The sequence below is a fragment of the Mastigoproctus giganteus genome, chromosome 6 (assembly GCF_048544385.1).
Source record: "Mastigoproctus giganteus isolate SK-2022 chromosome 6, ASM4854438v1, whole genome shotgun sequence".
NCBI classification, from domain to species: Eukaryota; Metazoa; Arthropoda; class Arachnida; order Uropygi; family Thelyphonidae; genus Mastigoproctus; species Mastigoproctus giganteus.
This window is the reverse complement of record NC_143580.1, coordinates 31,984,915-32,007,121: the sequence shown is the minus strand read 5'-3', so window position 1 is coordinate 32,007,121 and position 22,207 is coordinate 31,984,915. Positions and strand designations below refer to the sequence as shown.

Genomic DNA, 22,207 nt, shown 5'->3' with positions numbered 1-22,207 from the left:
CACCATTATGCTTGGCATTTGTGGATTATGAAAAGGCATTTGACTCCATACAGCATAAGGCAATGTTTCGGGCACTGGAAAGACAAGGCATTGATACCCCATATATTATGATTTTGAAGAAAATATATGAGAGTGCTACCTCCTTTATTAGACTAGACAAAGACAGTAGGAAATTTAAAATCGAGAAAGGAGTTCGACAAGGAGACACAATATCACAATTTCACAAGGAGACACAATTTTGGATGGATAGCATTCAGGAAATATAGTCACATACTGAAGAGCAATATTCCAGTTTGTCTGAAACTTAAAATAATGAATCAGTGTATACTCCCCACCATGACTTATGGAAGTGAAACTTGGGCACTCACCAAAAGAATGGAAGAGAAGCTGAGAACTACACAGCGAAGAATGGAACGAATCATATTGGGAATCAGACTGTTAGATAAGAAGAGAAACACATGGATTAGGCAGCAAACTCAAGTAAAGGACATTCTTATCAAAACTAAAGAACTAAAATGGTCTTGGGCAGGATATATAGCTCGAAGACATGATGACAGATGGACTAAGAAAATAATAGAATGGTATCCAAGAGGAGCCAAAAGAAAACCTGGAAGACAAAGGCGGAGATGGATAGATAATATTCATGAGTTTGTGGGTAGTAAATGGATGGCCAGTGCTCAAAACAGAAGGAACTGGAAAGTTGCTGGAGAGGCTTTCATCCTGCAGTGGATTGAAAATGGCTGATAATGATGATGTGGTCCACAATTTCCACAAACCTCCTTTATAACATTATTGGCACACGCTTCTTGATTAGACCGGGGTTCGAGACCATCACCACCAAATACGGAGGATGCGGAAAGGTCAGAGAATGACCACCGCATATCCCGGAGCAATATGGCCTTAGTTGCTAATGCTCCTAAAAACCAAATAAACAAACAATAACATTATTGTGTGAGTAGGTTACATGATACAAACCTGAACCACATCCAGTTGATAAAGGATATCTTTAAGTTTTAATTAGAGGTATATGATGTGGATACCTTTTAACTCAGCCGAGGTCCCATCTATAATCTAATCCATCTCGTAATTGGCACAATATATCCTTATCAGTGCAGCTAATTGCTTCACAAATGCATTGTTTAAATTCCATAATGGTTCCTGGTTTTTTGTGAAATCCTAGGGAGTAAATGTTATCATCCTGTGTTTGGAGCATAAGGATGTTTGTAATGTCAGATTTAGGGATTGTGAGCCGCAAAATGTGGTCCTCCTCTTTCAATCCACTTCGCAGAAAATGCTGTGTCCAGATATGCACAAACGTCTTTGTGGTTTAGCTGCATCTTGTTATAAAAGAAGGTCTCCATCATTTGTCATCAAGCAGAGGGGAATTGGGAAATTATATAACATGTCCAGATACATGATCCCTGTAATGGTAGCTCCTCCAGAGGAGAAACATCTGTGCATTTTTTGACAACTTATCGCACAATAGGCCAAATTCACCTCCACGACTAGTTTTGTAGTTATGCTAATGTCTACTGCAGTGTACATATTTTCTGGCTGGTGAATGAAAACTTGAAGGTAACTTCTATCACTTGGAAGTAGTTTCTGGTTTGTATCCTATTCATACATTAATATAATGTTTTTGAGTTTTGTAAAGGAGGTTTGTGGACACCTTGTATAGTTTAAAGGATATGTGTTGTGTTATTAACATAGTCATGTGAAGTAATACATTTTTCTGCCTGAGCTGAAACTAATTTTAGTTTGTTTCTTATTAGAGAAATGTAGACACTGCCCTAAACAATTGTGAAATTGGCTATTAGGAAATTTATCATCAGGCTGTTAGTTGAAAACAGCATGGCAGGTTTTAAACCTACTACATATAATAAAATATGAATTAAAATCGTGTGGTAAAGTGTATTCTGTCATACATACCTTTATTAATATATGGGTATACTGTTAAATTATATTAATATCTTTTGTGTTAATGTTTTTCATTTTAAAGAATTAATTTAATACAGTGGATGTTTGCTTATTGTGATTACTTTGGGACTCAGCCAAAGTGATAATAACTGATGGAAAAAGATTGCGGCTGTTCTTCGTTGGTTATTGATGCAGAGTGGAAATATTTACATAAAAAAGATGGAAATGGACAGAAAGAAAACAAAAAAATCAAGCAGTATAAAATATCTTACTTTTAATTGTTTCATATTTGAGCAAGGCATTATAAAAATGAAATTAGTATTAGTGTTAGTAGATGCAAATGATGCAAGAAAGCAAGCTTATGTAGCATCAGCCAAAAAAAAAAAAAAAAAAAAAGCCCATTTCACATATCCATTCCCTCTAAACATTTGTTCAGTTCCTCCTTGAATTTATTTAAGCTATCAACTTCCACAATGACAGATGGAATTTTGTTCCAGAAATGAATAACCCACTGGCTAAACACAAATTTCTGCACATCTATTCTACAACTGTCTTTCCTCAGTTTAAATTTATGCTCCCTCAGGTTCATAATCTTAGCAAGAGGAAGAATCTCATCAGAATTGAGCCTTCTCAACCCATTCAAGACTTTATACAGCTCAAATCAGATTACCTTGCAAGTGCCTAGTCTCCAGACTCTGCAGTTTGCAGAGTCTTACCAAGAAAGGTAAGACCACCCCTTCATTCCCCTCACCAATCTTGTTGCCATTATCTGTACTCGCTCAAGCAACTCTACATTCTTCCTAAAATGAGGCCTACAGATCTGTACGCAGTACTCAATGCGTGGCTTGGCCATTGCCTTATACAAAGTGATAATCACCTCCTTTTCTCTACTAGCAGAATTCCTGTATATCATTGACAATACCCCATGACTGCTCTGGCAGCCTGTCTGCACTGCTCAGAAAACTTCATATCTGACTGCACAATTACTCCCAGGTCTTCTTCATTTTCTGCCACTGTAAGTGTAGTACCACACAGTTGGTACATTACTCTGGGTTTGTTTCTACCCATATGCAGTACTTTCATTCATTTGTCAATGCTAAACTTCAGTTGCCACTTCTTAGCCCATCTTCCCAACTTTTCTAGATCCTGTTGCAGTAGAGCACTGCCATTACTGTCATTAACAACCCTGCCAACCTTTGTATCATCTGCAAACTTCGACATTAATAAATATATAAAACAACAGTGGGCCCAATGCTGAACCATGGGAGACTCCACTAATAATATTAGTCCATGAATAGCAGTCCTTGATTACCACTCTCTTGTCTTCTCCCACTCAACCACCCTTTTATCCATTGTAGCAACTTGCCCTTCATACCATACTGCTCCAATTTGTAGTCTTCCATGTGCAACAGTGTCAAAAGCTTTCCTGAAATCCAAGTATATGATATCAAAATTATTTTTAGCATCCAGATCCTTTGTAACCACATCATAGTATCCAATCAGATTTGTCAGGCAAGACTTTCCCTTAACAAACCCATTAATTATTACTGAATTATTACTGAAGTCTTGTCTAGATGATCTTGCAGTGCATCTTTAACCAGCAACTCCATTATTTTTCCTGGAAGAGAAGTTAAACTAACTGGTTTATAATTACGTGTGCCACCCTTAGATCCATCTTTGTGAATTGGGGATACATCTGCAGTCCATTGGGACTTCTGCTGAGTCCAATGATGCACTCATAATTATGGCTAAGGGTTTGCTTACTACCTTTGCTGCCTCCTTTTATATAACTGGATAGATCCCATCCACCCCGGGTGCCTCTCTTATGTTTAACTACAACAATTTCTCTTCCACTTTGCGCTCAGTTATTAGAAATATGTTTAACTACAACAATTTCTCCTCCACTTTGCGCTCAGTTATTAGAAAATCATTAAGCACCCTGTTACAGTTTGATAAACTTCTGGTATTCTCCTCCCTTAATTACTCCTCCCTTAATGGCAATAAAGTAGAAAAAGTGAGAACATAAGCTGAAGTGCCAATAATAATAAACAGTAATATGTTATTCGTATTCATCTGATTTGGTGATTACAATAAGCAACATGCACTGTGGTTGCAGATTTCTATGATACTCTTCACCCGTTTTAAGGTCTAAATCCCAGTTTGATTTTGTGGGTGTTATCCTCAGCACTATCCTTTTCATTTTGCATTTAGTCTCTTAATTTGTAATATTTGGCCTGATGACAGAATTCCACATGAACTTCAGAAATGCCACTAATACAGTTTAGCAATTGGAAAACTAGTCTGAATTTTGAAAATTGTAAATATTGTTATTTCCTGTAACATATTCCAAACTGTTCTTACTTTTCACACAGCAGATGTTTCCTTTAATTCTTAGAAGGGCACACCACATAATGTCCTTTTCAAATTGTTGGAATGAACATTATTGTATTATAGTAATTTAAAGAGTTTGTTCTAAAATTTTTACAGGAATCTGGCAGAAAAATTTCTTTTACAGAAAACTGAAATACCCTTTGTAAGTATAATTTGATGTTTTTATTTTTTTAATTTTGACATATATTATTTTTCTTTTATAGGTATCTTACGGGAATGGTAGACAAAAGAACATTAGAAAAATATGAACGTGAAGCAAAGGAAAAAAACAGAGAATCGTGGTACCTTTCTTGGGCACTTGATACCAACCAAGTAATATTTTCAAAACATGTTGTTTTCTAGTGTATATGAGTTAACTTAGAAACAAATTTAAGATGAAATTTATTTCTAATCTATTCCTTGTTTACTTGAGAAGAAATTTATTCAAGAAAAAGGAATATCTTTGAAATAAAAGAAATAGAAGCTTAGATTCTTTCCAGATCCAAGGAATCTGCCTTATGTAGTGACACTTTGGTATGGTCCAGGCCTATCACATGTGTATTCAACCCATGAACCAAATAATTACAATTCTGAATTTTTCTTGTTTAGTAATTTTAATTATTATTATAATGATAATTAATTATATTCATGGCTTTTAATGTGTTATTAAGATATAAACATTTTCACTTCTGCTGTTACTAAAATTGAATTTATGTGCAAATTGCTACTTGCAGTACATCAGTTGGTTCATTTGCCAGTAGAAAGTGTAGAAGTAAGTGCGATGGGACAATAATTGGATGGGAAGAATTTATCACCCTTTTTAGGAACTGGCTGGATACGATCAAATTTCCAAGCAGAAGGATAGACACCAGTAGTGGAATAAGAAAGTGTAAAAAGGCAACACAGAACAGAAGTAAGCTCAGGAGCATGGACATGGGTGCTTTCTTGGCAGAAAAATGTTCAAAGGCCTTCTAACATCCCAGTGTACTGGGAACCATAGAAGGTAGTTTAATAAGATTATCAATACCCAATTTAGCAGAAAAATAGTACACTAGCAGAACAGCTTTATCTTTAACTGAGATGGCAGTGGAATGGTTCAGTTTGACAGAGGATAAGATTTTGGCCAATAGTTTTGGCAAGAGATCAGAATGCTCGACTACCATTTGGACAAGAAGGATGAGATCTTAAGGTGGAGTGTAGAATAAAGGATTTCATCCCTACAATAATAATTTCACTGTGCCTCTGTAGCCAGGTGGGAAGGAGCAGCAGTGCGTAGCACACGCTTCTTGATTAGACCGGGGTTCAAGCCCATCACCACCAAATACAGAGGATGCGGAAAGGTCAGGGAATGACCACCGCATATCCCCGGAGCAATATGGCCTTAGTTGCTAATGCTCCTGAAAACCAAATAACAAACAAACAAACAAACAAACAATAATTTCACTGCCATGAAATGAGCAAATGTTGACATCAGAAGATTTGAAATAGTAATCCGACCAAGGAAAAGAAGAGAAGAAAAGTCTCACAGACCATCCCATTTTGCATTTTTGCAATGCCAAACATCCCGAGGTTGAGAATGGCCCCAAGAAAAAGGCTCCATTGGAGAAGAGTCCATCAAGTTGTGATTGAGATGCCTAGAGGACCACTCAGCCTGACTGTGTACTTAGAAGAGTTGTTTGTGAGAAAAAGATCAAGTGTTAGCTGTGCAGTTAGGCTTGTCTGGGTACTGTGGTAATTAAATGAACAATCTGTGTGAGGTCATTAGTAATTGCAAAAGCAAGCCTCAGCATCACAACCAGCTGCGTCTGTGTGACTAGAGTACTGAAGCCAGCTGGAGTTGCGAACATTAAAATCGCCAAGGAAAATTACCTCGCTTTTAGGAAAATTGGACTGGAGAAAGTCAAGTTTCGAAGAGAGGATGTCAAAGAGGTCCAAGTGATTAGTGGAATTAGGCAAACGATAAAGGCAATAGATGAATTTGACAGAATGGGGTGGAGAGATTTTAAGCCCAAGAAGATCAAAAAGAATAGATTCCAAATTACTACGGTGTCTGACAGGGAATATTATGAGCTGCTCATCTCAACAACTGAAATGAGCAGTTGTTGAACCAACTAATAATTGGGATTCTTTAAGATAAAGTATGTAGGGTTTGGCAGGCTGTAAATGGAAATAGACATCATTGAGACTGTAACTGATTTCATGTATATTTGTGAAATGAATGAGGAAGTGTTTTATTAGTTTGACTATTAGTTTTTGTATTAGTTTGACTGTTCATAATATATTTAGTAGTAAGAAAAGGTGGGAAGGAAATGTATGAAGTAATGAAATTTTTGGATGTAGCATAGAAATGGCAAGAGTATATCTAGATCCTTGACATATAGTCTTGACAATGCCTCCTGCATACACCCTACTCTGATTCCTCCAGGTTCGAGCCCGTCACCACCAAATACGGAGGATGCGGAAAGGTCAAGGAATGACCACCGCATATACCGGATGTGGGCTTAGTTGCTAATGCTCCTAAAAAAAAAAAAAACAAACAGATTCCTCCAGTCACTATCTGGCAGAGTAGAGGCAGCAATATTATACACCAACTGATCCAGAAGCCCCCTCGAGACTTACCAGTATGTTCAGTCCGGTGGATGATGTCGTAGCCAGCCTTCAAACACCATTTTAGAGTTCCTTCTTTGACATGTAAGGAAGATTGGAAAATACATAATTAGTATGACAAATTACAAAAGTCAATCATGTTAGCATCATTATAAGTTTCACTTTGGATTGTGCACAGTCGTCATGGTTCAGCAGGCATGTCAAGTGTGCAAATCATTAACCCTGCCTGATGAAGCTAATATTGACCTTAAACTTCCTTCTGCTTACAAATTAAACATATGAACCATTGTCCTTCAAAGTACGGTAAGCACCAGTTATAGTGATCACATTTGCAAATTTAATTTTGATTCTAATAAGCAAAAATTGACAAATATTATCCACAGGCTATAAAAATAAAGATATAAAGCACAAATTTACACTTTATTACCAAAAGTTTATTACCAATTAAATGATATGTGAAAATCAGAAGAATATTATCTACAGGTTAACAAAATAAAAATAAATTTATACTTACTTACATAGCTTAATTAATATACATATTATTTAAACATAATACTCTGTAATATGAGTATAATTTAAAATACAGTAGTCAGTTATTTTAGATTGGTTTAAATTATCACTACAAAATCTATTTGTAGATTTATCAATATTATATAACAGTCTATATTCACAATCAATTTTACCAGTTTCTTCTGGGCTATAGCTTCACGAGTTTGCCATTTTGTAACTGGAATTTGTTCGGGTTCATCTTCAATTTCCTCCTCCTCAGCAAAATTGTCAGTAACAGATGGGGAAATTTCTTCATCTGTTAAAGCTGTAGTAACTTGTAGATCACCATCTATGTCCACCCAATCTTTTTGAAACAGTTGCTAATGCAGGTTTCGAAAACTTTATTCCAGGTGCTCATTGTCATGTGAAGTGCACCTGGAACAGTTATCTGCTTTGCGATGTCGGATGATGCTCCCAAACCATCATCTATAGACTAGATGATTCTTTGCCTCGTATGCGACATATAAAAGGTCTTAAAGGTTTTTATTATTCTCATCGAGAGGTTGGATCAGTGATGTGGTATTCGAAGGTAGAAAAACTATTTCAATGTTTTTGAAAGTCAGCTTTGGATGAGCTGGGCAGTTGTCCAAAACCATTGCAATTTTTTTGGTTTTCTTATCCAATTGCAAATACCATTTATAAAGATAATCTTCAAATAAAGAAGCTGTCATCCAAGCATTGGTGTTATTGGCATATTCTGCAGGCAGCTGGTTTACTCCTTTAAAACATCTAGGCAATTTACTTTTGACTATAACTAACTGCTTCATCTTGATTGCTCCCATCATGTTGCATGTTAAAAGAAATGTAATCCTGTTTTTGATCTTCTTTGTTACAGATGCAGAGCAAATTTTAAAAATCATGCAATGGTCTGTGGTAGCCCTGTAGTACAACCCTGTTTCATCTGTATTAAAAACGTCTTCAGGATTATAAGTGCTTAACAGAATTTGCCAAGAGGTTTTCAACCAGGTGTCAGCTCAGAACCATCGGAATCCTGTTTTTCTTCATGAAGTTTTTTGTAAACAATATCATGCCTCTCTTTGCATCTTGTCAGCCATCTGTCCTTCCACCTTAAACTCCGTAGTTTTTCAGCAAAATCATTAGCTTATTGAAGAAGAATGCTACAATTGATTAGTGCATTAAATGATATGGCCTGTTTGAACCAAATGAGCAGAGCTTCATCGCTGTTTGGTATTTCCCTTCATGCTTCCTTTTTCTGGTTTTACTAATGACATTAATGTTTAATGTGTGATATGATTTTAATAATTTTGTGCTTAACAGAAAGAGAGTTTGAGACTTTGAAACTTTTTGCTTAAGTTTACTTTGTCGTATGTGTCTATAATTAGTAACTCATCTTGTACACTCAAATTCACTCTTTCTGTTCACTGACATTTTTTTTTTTTTTTTTTGTGTAGTAAAATTTAAAACACAGTAAAAAAGATGAGCATCAATCAATAACAAAGCACACGACATGCACAAATTGGAACTAACATGATATGTGCAAGTGAGATAGGAGTAAAAAATTTACGAAGTTTAGATACAGGAATGGAGAGCAGATTCTGAAAATTTATTTATTTTTTTATATGACTGAAGATTTCAGTGAAGGGAAAACACATTTCACCATAATATGTAAAAACACACAGAATTCTAGCTGTCAGTCTTAAACTGACAGTAGTAAACTCTATCTTATCGCAAATGCAATAAGATAGAGTTTACTACTGTTTAGCATTAGAAGAGGCATATGGTGCAAGAAAGCAAGCTTATGCAGCATCAGCCAAAAAAAAAAAAAAAAAAAAAAACCCTTCCACTTCACCCCTCTGTTCATTCGAAATACCTGTCCAGCTGAGCCTTAAATTTATTTAGGCTATCAACTTCCACAACAAGGGATGGAAGTCTGTTCCACCAACCAACTACCCGCTGGCTAAAGCCAAATTTCCACACATCTATCCTACATCTGTCTTTCCTCAATTTGAATTTATGCCCTCTCAAGTGATTATTCTGAGCAAGAGGAAGAATCCCATCAGCATTGAGCATGCTCAAACCATTCAAGGCTAAAACCTTTATCAGATTACCTCGCCGGTGCCTAGTCTCCAGACACTGTAATTTGCAAAACTTAAGCCCTTTCTTCGTAAGAGCAACCCTTTGTTCCATTCACTAATCTTCTTGCTCTTCTCTGTACTCGTTCCAGCAGGTCTACATCCTTCTTGAAATGAGGACTCCAGACCTGTATACAGTACTCAAGGTGTGGCCTGACCATTGCCTTATACAAGAGAATAATCACCTCCTTATCCCTGCTAGGAAAATTCCTGTATATCATTGACAAGACACTATGAGCTACACTTGCAGCCCGTCTGCACTGCTCAGAGAACTTCATATCTGCCTGCACAATTACCCCCAGGTCTTTTTCATTCTCTACCACTGTCAGTGTAGTACTACAGAGTTGATACGTTGCCTTTGGATTGCTGTTTCCCCCATATGTAGTACTTTACATTTGTGAATGTTAAACTTCATTTGCCACCTCTCAGTCCATCCATCTGCTCAACTTTTCTAGATCCTGTTGAATCAGCATAGCGTCAGTAGTGTCCTTAACAACCCTGCCAACCTTTGTATCGCCTGCAAACTTGGACATTAAGCTTGATATACCATCATCAATATTATTTATAAATACAGAAAACAATAATGGACCCAACACTGAACCCTGAGGGACTCCACTAATAACATTAGTCCACGATGAGCAGTGTCCATTGATTACCACTCTCTGTCTTCTCCCCCTCAACCACCCCTTTATCCATAGCAGCAATTTGCCTCCAATGCCACAAATTGGAAGATTTGTGCATTGGAGGCAAATTGGAAGCAAATTCCAATTTGCTGCACAAATTGGAAGACTGCTCAATTTGTGCAGAAGTCTTCCATGTGCAACAGTATCAAAAGCCTTTCTAAGATCCAAGTATATAATATCAAAGTTATTCCCTGCATCCAGCTCTTTTGTGACTGCATCATAGTATCCAATCAAATTGGTCAGGCAAGACTTCCCCTTAACAAAACCGTGCTGTGTCCGAGCTATAACTGAAGTCTTGTCTAGGTGATACTGCAGTGCTTCTTTATCCAGTGCCTCTATTAATTTTCCTGGAACAGAAGTTAAACTCACAGGTCTATAATTACTTGTGTCAGCCTTTGATCCTCCTTTGTGAATTGGGGTCACATTTGCCCATCTGCAGTCTATGGGTACCTCCCCTGAGTCCAAGGAAGTTCTCATAATTATGGCTAAGGGTTTGCTTACTTCCTTTGCTGTTTCCTTTAATATAACTGGATAGATCCCATCCACCCCAGGTGCCTTTCTTGTGTTTATCTTCAACAATTTCTCCTCCACTTTACTCTCAGTTATTACAAGATTATCTAGCTTACTGCCAGAGTTGAATACACCTCTGGCATTCCCCTCGCTGAATAACTCCTCATGTGTGAATGTCGATGCAAAATATTCATTTAGTTTGTTAGCTACCTGAGCAGGATTATCAACAGTTGAACCATCGATATCAAGTGGACCAATCTGATCTCTTAGAGTTTACATAAGTAAAGAATTCTTTGCATCCCTTTCCAAAGATTTCTCATAATCTGCCTTTGCCTGCTGAACTTCCTTTGTAACTTGGTTACAGATCAACTTGTATCTATCGTAGGCTTCTGTGTCACGTGTTAATTTATATGTATCCCATGCATTTTTCTTCTCTGCCATATGCCTCATTAGTTCATCTGACATCTATTTAGGCCTAAACCTTGAACAATATTTCTTAGTTGGTATGTAAAGCCTAGTAGCTTCCAAGATAAGTTCTTTGAATGCTTTCCATTTTGAATTTGCTGTTGGTAACATCATCAGTTGGTCCCACTGTATAGAATTTAAATACTGTCTCAGACCATCGTAGTCGCCTTTACGAAAGCAATAACCCTTCCCTTTACCCCTGATGGTAGTTACCTCTTTGAGTAAATCCCACTCCAGCACACTGTGATCACTGCCACCTAGTGGTTCCTTTATCTGCCGATTCGTTATGCATGAAGAATCACCACTGATAATCAAATCAAGAGTATTAGTCCCTCTAGTTGCCTCCTGAACATGCTGATGTAGAAAACAATCATCCAATAAATCCACAAAAGCCCTGCTAGTGTGTGAGTGACCAGCCCCCAAATTCCAGTCAATATCTGGGAAATTAAAATCCCCCATTATTAGACTCTCTGATTTACTGGCCCACTCTATTTCCCTGTACAGTTTCTTATTATACTCATCAGGTCATTAGGCCTATAGCACACTCCTACTCTCAATTTTGATCTCAATGCTTATGTCACACCAAACTGACTCGACACTGCACTGTCCAGCGATGTCGACTGGCTTCACTTCCTTGGATTTTATGTGTTTTTTAACTAATAGAATAATCCCTCCTCTCTTCCTATCCTGTCTATCCTTTCTGTAGACATACTCCCCAAATTCCAGTTCTGCATTCCTTATATCTGTGACACCACGTCTCTGATATCCCAACAATATCTGGCGATGCCTCCGTAGCCAGGTGGGAAGAAGCAGCAGCAGTGCGTCGCACACGCTTCTTGATTAGACCGGGGTTCAAGCCCGTCACCACCAAATACGGAGGATACGGAAAGGTCAGGCAATGACCACTGCATATTCCCGGAGCAATATGGGCTTAGTTGCTAATGTTCATAAAAACCAAATAACAATAACAAACAACAACAACATCCGCCTTTGATGCTTTGAGCAGTACCTCAAATTCATCAAATTTATTTACCAAACTCCTAGCATTGGTGTACACGCAAGTATACATGCACCTGTTTCTATTCTTAGCTACCCTAACACAACCCATGTGTTTACTTGTACCGCAGTGACTCCCAGCAGTCTCTGAAATATCCCGCATCTTGTTTTTCAGGCTTCTGCTCATTCCAATAGAAGCAGTGCAAGAATCACTTTCACCTCTGCCAGTGGCTACTGTTAATCTATTAGTCCTTGTATCCCCCCAAGCTAGCAGTTTTCCGACCCACCTAATACTGTCTCGATAGCATCAGCAAATATTCTTGCACCCTTTCTATTTAAGTGTATCCCATCCCTGTAGAAGAAATCTCTCCTGTTAAAAAGTACAGACCAGGCTGAAAAAAATTCTACCCCTTGAGCCTTGCACAATCTTTCCAGGGCCGAATTGATCAACAAGGCTCTCATCATATACTCCCTCCTATCATGTCTGGGCAGAATTGCAGACACTTTCAAATTCAATCCTAATTCATGGCTTTTTTTCAACAGTGACTTGTACTTGTTAAGTAATTCTGCTGGTCTCCTACTCTTAATATCATTAGTGCCAACGTGTACAACTATATCACCTTTTGTGCCCTTAAAAGATGATATCCGCTCTACAACAGATAACAGATTGTACACACAAAAAAGTCCAGTGAACCGAAAATTGCGAATTGTTTTTATTGTTTTACAGTTGTAACCTCCAGAGATGCGATTCTGATAAACGATGAAAGTGTAGTGCATTTTATTGATTTGAATCGGTTCTTTGAAATTTGATTCTATTAACCTGTGATCACTATAACTGGCCTTACTCTATTTCAGTTACACAATATTAGTATTAGTGGTGGCAAACAATGCATGAAAATAAGCAGATTTTACATCAGCCAAAAAAACCCATTTCATTTTTCCATTCCCTCTAACAGTTTGTGTAGCTCTTCCCTAAATTCCTTATCATTACTCACTTCTGCAATGCCAGATGGAATTTGTTCCAACAATCAATTAGCCCCTGGCTGAAATCAAACTTATACATATCTGTCCTGCAACCATCCTTCTTCAGTTTGCATTTATGCCACCTCAGGTGTATGGTTTGAGCAATGGAATTATTCCATCAGCCTTACTTAAGCTTAAACACCTCAGACAGGTGTATGCAGTATTCAAGATGTTAGTACGTGTATACAGTATTCAAGATGCGACCTAAACTTTGTGTTATACAACAGAATAACCTCCATATCCCTACTGTCAAAATGTCTGTATATCATCGACAAAACCTCCATGAGCTGTCTGCACTGCTCAGAGAACTTTATATCTGACTGCATAGTTACCTACAGATCTTTTATTCTTCACTACCCTGAGTTTGGTACTGCACAGTTTGTACATTAATCTAGGATTACTGTTACCCATGTGCAGTACTTTTCATTTGTCATTGTTAAACTTTAGTTGCCATTTCTCAGCCCATCTGCCTGATATTTCTAGATCTTGCTGCAGTGCCTTGATTACTGTTATTACCTGCCTACCACCCTTTTCATCATCTGCAAACTTAGACAAGAAGCCCGATATACCTTTATCATTTATCATTAATAAATGTAGTAAATAACAGTGGGCCAAGCACTGAACCCTAGGGGACTCCACTAATAACATTAGTCCAAGAAGGGCAGTGCCCATTGATAGGAATTCTGTCTTCTTCCACTCAACTATCCCATTATTCACAGTAGTAACTTGCCCTTAATGCCATACTGCTCCAGTTCGTACAGTAGTGTGGCATTATGTGCAACCGTATCAAAAGCTTTCTGAAATCTAAGCATATGGTGTCAAAATTATTTTTTGCTTCTAGTTCCTTTATTACTGAATATACATTAATTAATTAATTATTAATATATATTGTTACTTAAATATTACATTACTTAACATGAGACTACTAGCCAATATTTCCAGTGCATGAACCTTGGAATGCATTACGTTTCCACATGAGAAGTTTGCAGTCAAATTCTGTTGGTGGCACGTGACTTTCCTATATAGTTCACCATGAGTTTCCATTACCTCACTTATGTGAAGTTTTTCTTGTCAATTTCTGCTTTTTGGGCAGAAAGCTTTGTTTCGGTTTTCTGCATTTTTATTTCACTTTTAATTTCAGTAAATGATGTAGGAAGTTAGTGTGCACTTTGCTTTAGAGATATTTTAATTTTTTGCCTCTTTCATGCCCTTCATTCACTTTATATCACCTTTTTCAATACATCTCACATCCTCGTGTAGTTTTATGCAGGTGAGTATTGTAAAGGATTAAGACTATTAACATTAGATATTGCTTTATTGCTAGCAACTATTAGATATTGCTTTATACCATGATCAAGTGGGTATGAAATTTGAAAAATATTGCTTGTAAAAATGCTTTATTGAAATTGGTATGACATTTTATTCTTTATTTTTTAGGAGGAAAGAGATAAAGGTAAAACAGTAGAAGTTGGACGGGCTTATTTTGAAACAGAAAATAAACACTTTACTCTTCTGGATGCTCCAGGGCATCGTAGTTTTGTACCTAACATGATTGGAGGTGCATGTCAGGCAGATCTAGCAGTTTTGGTATGCTTTTTTATTATTATTTTTTTTTTATTCTTTATGTATATAGATCTATGATGTGTCTTTAAAATAATATGGATATATGGGACAAGAATAACACCATATTTGTATGAAATATAATGTATTAAGTTGCAAGCTTAATAACTGCCTGTGTTAAGTAAATAGAACAGTTTAAAAGTCAAAATTACCAAGTTCATGATGATGATGAAAAGTCAAAATTATATAGCCTTCTTATTTAATTTATAGGAAGTATGTCCAGTAATTAAACTCGAACATAAAAACAATCTGTAACTCAGTTATTCTAGGTGAAGAAATCTGATCTATCATTTATATGTTGACTGATAAGTAATACATCATTTATATGATGTATTACTTATCAGTAATAGATCATTGTTTCATTGATCAAATGAAACAATGGAGAAAAAAAAAAAAAAAAAAACACTGACATGGACATTCTATTTTACACTCTCAGTTCCACCTATCATCTGATAGAACTGATGGGCATAACTGAATCTTGCTGATATGCTAAATAAGATAAGAATAACACTTCATTGCACACATAATTAAATAAATTTATTGAAGTTTTGATCAAAACAGAAGGTTTCTATTTTGATCTGTTATTTGCGATCTTCAGCTGTGGTAAGAAAAATGGAGACCGAAAAACTGCAGAAGTATTGCAACCGTTAATTTACGTCTGCAGTCCTCTTTGTTCTGTAAGTTAGGGGCTTAAAAAGTTTTGACTCTTCATTCTTCTTGCCACAATTGAAGCTCTTGAAGAAGAAGGCAAAGAAGAAATTGAAATGTCTGGTTTTTATTTAAAGTGTCAATTTGTAATTGTTATGATTTAAAAATTTTGGGAGAATTTTATTTTTTATGCACATATCACTTTTAATTTTACACTCCACACTTGATTTTTTTATTTTATTTATTATTATTATTATTATTATTATTATTATTTTTTTTTTTTTTTTCAAAGTTTGCTGTAACCACAATTACAAAAAAGAACATTTCCAGTTTTAGCATTTTCTGGTTGTGCTGGGTGATTATTTCACCTGTGTGTCATACAAGTTTCATGTGTTCTAACACTGCTTCAAAATAAACCCCCGTTAACATAAAGTACATAGGTCTGTTTTTTGAATAGAGGCATGCTTACATTTTTTGAACAGTTTTAATTAATTTATAACACTCCTCCAGAACCGGTTAGTATCACTTCAATAATTAGTGATAAAGAACTTAGGTATTTCTCAGTCCCATGACTTTTATAATAAAGCAGTTGGCTTACATAATTCATTCACTGAACATTGAAAACAGTGGAAAAAATCAGTACGTTTATGAAATTGTTCTTTTTGTAAACTTCAATACAATAACTTGTATCCATTTTCTAGTTCATTTCAAACACTTCCTAATTCATTTCACAAATATATGTGGTCTCAGTTCTAATCTCAACGATGTCCATTTCCACGTGCAGTCTGCCAGACCATGTACTTTTTTTGACAGAACCTCAGTTATCGGTCGATTCAACCACACTCATCTCAGTTTGCTGTATATTCGCTGTATAATTCCTTTTGCCTCAAAGGTGCATATGTCCTTCCGATATTCCCTGTCAGAGACTTGGTAATTTGGAATCTCCTCTTTTCAATCTTCTCTTAAAATCTCTCTACCTGATTCTGTCAAATTCATCTGTTGCCGCTACCGTTCTTCCAACACCACTAATCACTTAGAGCTCTTTGACTTCCTCTCTTTGCAACTTGACTTTCTTCAGTCCAACTTTCCTAACAGTGGAGTAATTTTCCTTAGTGATTTTAATGTCACAACTTCAGCTGGTTTCTGTTCTCTAGTCACACAGACCCAGCTGGTCGAGATGCCGAGGCTTTTGCAATTACTAATGACCTCGCACATATTGTTAATTTACCAACCAGAATACCAGACAATCCTAACCATACAGCCAACACGCTTGATCTTTTTCTCACAAACAACCCTTCTAAGTACACGGTCGAAGTGAGAGGTCCTTTAGGCACTTCAGATAACAACTTGATGATTGCCTCTTCTCCAATGGAACCTTTATCTCACGGCTATTCCCAACCTCGTGTTGTTTGACATTACAAGAATGCAAAATGGAATGACCTGCGAGACTTCTTTTCCTTGATTGGATTACTGTTTCAAAACATCTGGTGTCAAAGTTTGCTCAGATTGTGTCAGTGAAATTATTTTTGTAGGAATGGAATCCTTCATTCCACCCTCCACTCTATAATCTCGTCCTTTATCTAAACCTTGGTTTTCCAATAAATGTACTGAGGCTGTTCAAGAGAAGAATGTTGCGTATCGTAATTGGCTTGTTTCCAACTGTTCAGTTTGATTTTCTGCCTACATCAAAGCTCGCAACAATTGTAGAGCAGTTATTAATCAGTCCAAATTAGATTTTGAATAGGCTAAGAGTAAAAAACTTGCTTCTTGCCTTAATGGGAGCCGAGCATTCTTGTCTCTTGCCAAAGCTATTGGCTGCAACTTTTGCCCATCTCTGCTCCCACCTCTATCAAAACCAGATGGTTCTATTGTCACTTCAGCCAAGGATAAAGCTGACCTGCTAGCATCCCATTTTTCTTCCAACTCATATATTAATGATCTTGGTAAAACACCTCCCACCATTCCTAGCACACTCCATTCAATGCCTCCTGTGGTCTTCCGTCAAAAGAATGTCAGAAGGATTTTGACGAATCTTGATACTAAGAAAGCTCCAGGTCCATATATATTTCTCCACTTGTTCGCAAAACCTGTGCTCCTGAACTTACTCGTGTTCTTTGTCAACTTTTTTCACTTTCTTATTCCAAAGGTGTTTTTCCTTCTGCTTGGAAATTTGTTCATATCCAGCCAGTTTCTAAAAAGGGTGACAAATCCCTCCCATCCAAATATCGTCCCATTGCAATTACTTCTACTCTTTCTAAAGTAATGGAGAAATCAATTAACTGCCAACTCTTAAACTACCTAGAAACCTTCTGTCTGATCAACGATTGCCAGTATGGATTCTGTCAATGTTGATCCACTGGTGATATTTTGGCTTATGTTACCTATCTATGGACAAATTCAATGGAAAGGTTTGGTGAAACACAAGCAGTTGCTCTTTACACCTCGGAGGCTTTCGATCATGTTTGGTATAAAGGTCTTCTAAACAAGCTTCCATCTTAGGGTTTTCCAACTGTTTTTTGTAATTGATTATCCAATTTTCTCTCTGACTGCTCACTGAGGGTGATGGTAGATGGCTCTCTGTCTTCTAATTTCTCCACTAATACTGGTGTCCCCCATGGTTCAGTTCTTTCCCCCACTCTTTTCCTCTTGTATATTAATGACCATCTTCCATCGACCAGAAATCCTATCCATAGTTTTGCCGATGATAGCACATTGCATTCCATTTTCAGTTTGAGAAACCTTGCCCTGCTCAATCAGCTTCAACTTCTCGAATATACGCTACCAATTCCTTAAATGCCGATCTCCAGGTAATTCTCCAGTGGGACAAAGACAACTTAGTTGATTTCAATCCTCCTAAAACTCAGTCCTGTCTTTTATCTCGCAAAAAAGATTCTTGTGCTCCTATGCTTATCTTTGGTGGCACTCCAATTTCTAGGCATAATGATATATCTCTTTTGGGGATTACCCTGACTTCTAATCTCTCTTGGCACAAGCACATTACAAATATTGCTTCCTCTGCATCTAAAAAACTTGGTTTTCTCTTTCGCTCTCGGTGTTACTTTCTTCCAAACAGCTGTTCACTCTGTACAAATCGCAAATCCGCTCTACCATGGAATATTGTTCCCATATCAGGGGGCGGTGCCACCAAAACCTCTCTCTGGCTTCTTCATTCTGTTCAGAAGAGGGCAGTTAGGTTAATTAATGACTCATCTCTAACAGAGTCTCTGCACTCGCTGTCTCATAGATGTACTGTTTCTGCTGCATGCCTTTTCTACAGATACTTCCATGGGCACTGTTCTACTGAATTGGCTTCTATAATTCCCGCTCTCTCTCTATCAAAACAGTTCGAACATGTGCCATCACCAGCCAACATCCGTATAGGTGGTAGATGACTTTCATCAACCGGTGAAATACCACCACTTTGCTTATTGGAGGCTTGAAGTGGTGAAACCCATGTTTAGTCTCTAGAGCAAAGTTTCCGGCATCCCCCTTCCCTCTCCCCATACTTCTCCTTCAACCCATGCACGGTACTAAGTACTATAGGCTTTGATACCTTTCGTGTTTGGGGTTCTCATAAAAAAAAAAAAAAAAAAAAAAAATTTACTGTCCAACTTCAAACTCACCGAACCAACTTTTCATCTTCCTCGTTTATTCATTCAATAGCTGTTTTCTGGAACAACCTTCCTTCATACGTATTTCCTGAAAATTACAGTCTACAGAAGTTAATGTCAACAGATACCTTCTTTCGTCTTTTCAGCCTCCAACCCAAGCACTGTACTAAGTACTATAGATTCTAATACCTCTCGTGTTTGGGGTTCTATAAAAAAAAAAAAAAAAAAAAAAAATTTGGTTGGGGTGAAAAAAAAATTCAGCTACTTTATATAGGGCAATTCAAAAATCAGTAAACCTGAATTTATGTTTATTGCATATTATATATAAGATGATTTTTTTTTTTTTTTTTTTTTTTTTGAAAACAACAAATTTTTAGTAAAGATGCTTTATTATGTTAAGTATTTAATTAGTTTATTGGAATGATGGAACAATTAAAGTTATCCTAAACCAAAAATCCAGGCATGAAGGCAGATTTCAACACAGAAATCCAAAAAAGTAGCCAATTTATTTGGTTGTTGGGACTGTTTGGATCTATTATAATTATGGTTGACTCATTCTAATGATAACAAACTTATTAAATACTTCATGTGATAAAGTGTCTTTACTAATCCTAATTATCAGTAATTCCACATAATGTTGTTCTCAAGTTTATCAAGAAATGTTTAAAACTTGTATAAGGTGTTACTAGAACATTCTGGCAATGACTATGAAGAGCACTGTTACTTTCATGTTCAATAACTAACCTGCTGGTTCAGGTTGTACATATATATATATATATTCCTTTGTGAATGCTGTAACTAATACAAAAGGTCAAGGGGGGATAAGAGAAACTCAGGCACAGATCAATAGAGGGATGTACAAGATTTAAAAAAAAAAAAAAAAACAATTATCTAAAACTCAGAAATATGCGAGAATCAATTCCAGAGTTTAGTCCAAAATGTCCAGGAAATTATGATAATTATTCTTTGATCCAGTTGATTGCACAGAGTCAATTCCAACTTATTAATCATCTTGACTGCTGTACTGAAAATAAAATTGGCAATGTATGGTGGTAGGGTCTTGAGATACTCCACCCTTTGAATTTTCAAACAGACCTCCAGTGAGATTACAAGAGAACTAGTCGATATGTTTAAGGCACCAGATATGCTTGAAGCTTCTGCACCCAGGCTTTTGCACATTTGGTGTCTTGTAAGGAATAGAAAACCAAAAGTCTTGAAATGCTGCACATGTGGCCCAAATTACTTTGGTACATGCAATATGGCTTAAGTAGCCCTTGTGCCAGAAACTCATAACAACAGCAACAATAATAACTTTAAATGCTGCTATTTAAGGATGGATAAGAAATTTGTAGAGCAGAACAGAAAGAATTACTTAGGTTTGAAAAGTTATTAGGAAGATTTTTCAACTACCTTAATAATTTTTTCAAAAACTGTAAATACTGTAAAAAAAATCAATAATAACAATAACCTGATCAGCTGTGAGAGAAATTTGTGAAATATAACCACACAAGATGAAGATGTAACAAACATCATCATTATAAGGAAAAAAGCATATAAAATAAGAGAAAAGATAAGGGTTGAAACAGCAGCACTTTGGGGAAGACCAGTGCTAATACATTTCATTACTCTTATTATGAGAAAGAAATACAAGACTTGTATTTGTTAAAATAAAAAGTGAAAAACTCTTGTTGCAGATTCCAAATGTTCATCTGCTGTTTAAAAAATGCTTATATAGTTTGGGAATGACAATATGCGGTGATTATCTATGGATTAAATAATGTAATTAACACTCTTATACCACATGAATAGTTCAGTTTATTAAGTGCATGTGACATAATAACACTAAATTTGATACAAGGTGATGTTTCAGAACTCTTGCCTGATGCTTTAATCAGACTAAAATAAGCTAAATTTAAACATAATAAAAGGGGACAAATTAATTTCTGCACACATGCAAGTAGCTTGTTAAGCAAAACATATACCTAATACCATCTCCTTACTCCTTGGCTGTCAAACTAAGTCTGCTGCCTAAAGATGTCAAAAAAAAAAAAAAAAAAAAAAAAAAAGAAGAGCTTGGAAAAATCTGTGGATTTTTCCAAGCCTTTTTTTTAAATACAAGATTAACACATTCACTACTGAAATTACTATATGGCAACTTCATTTATCATTGGGATTAGATATTTTTCATTACACTATGTTGTGCTTTAAAAAAAAAAAAAAAAGAAAAATGGATGCTAAAGATCAACATCAAAAATAAGATATATGAAAACAGAAAGATTGTTGGGAATATTTTTTCAGTATGGTTGCTGCAGCAGCAGCCGACGTTGATGATGCTGATCATCCTTAGAGGTGAAGAAGGAATCCAGAAAGAGCTGCAGTTTGGCTTTCTTCTCATTATAGATTGTCCTGTAACAGCTAATTGTATTTTTAATGATTCTATTATACATTGATGCATTTCTCCATATCCACATCATTATCTCTGAAGAAGAAAAGGTATCATCAAAGTTTTGATAAGTCTTCAGTGATTATAATCTTAGAAGGATTATAATCCTTCCTTTTTCTGTTTTTGTTAATATCTTTAAGGACTTTCTACTGTTAAGCAGCCATTTCTATGAGTTATCCATAGCTTAAGCTGGTTCTGGTTCTATCTTTCTGCTTCTTGTTCTAGCATTTTCAGATTTTATTTCCTCTAAGCCAATATGGTAAAACCTCATTAATTTGAAATTCATGGACCAAAATACATATTTTTTGGTTTAAATGGGTTCCAAGTATCTGTACAAAATAAGAATGTCAATATTAAAGAGAAAGCTTGTCAGGTACTTTCGTTAACACTACTGAATTTTCACAATTTCTCACTGGATTTTAAAGTATTCCCTTAAAACAAGCACAAAAAAAAATTCTAATAAACTGATATTACCTGTAAAGGTTAAAGAAGGAATGGACCAATTATTAGGAGGAATGGGCAAAAAGATTTTTTTTTTTTTTTTTTAAGAGTAAAATAAATAAACCTTACCCACTATTTTGAATGTTCCTTCCTTCTTGGGGTCTCTGTATCTCCGTATCCATTGAGAATTGGACACGTGTTTATATGAACTTTTTTAGTCAGAATAATCGA

The 22,207-nt window shown here is 36.2% G+C and overlaps 1 protein-coding gene across 1 annotated transcript in view; it reads left to right on the top strand.

The window, feature by feature from the left end:
* LOC150084133 (eukaryotic peptide chain release factor GTP-binding subunit ERF3A-like) overlaps positions 1-22,207 on the top strand; it is a 212,304-nt gene that overhangs the window by 112,247 nt on the left and 77,850 nt on the right. Inside the window, exons 5-6 of the mRNA XM_090375053.1 lie at positions 4,512-4,620; positions 14,651-14,800. Of these exons, the coding sequence (XP_090231179.1) occupies positions 4,512-4,620; positions 14,651-14,800 (259 nt within the window). The remainder of the gene's footprint in view (positions 1-4,511; positions 4,621-14,650; positions 14,801-22,207) is intronic.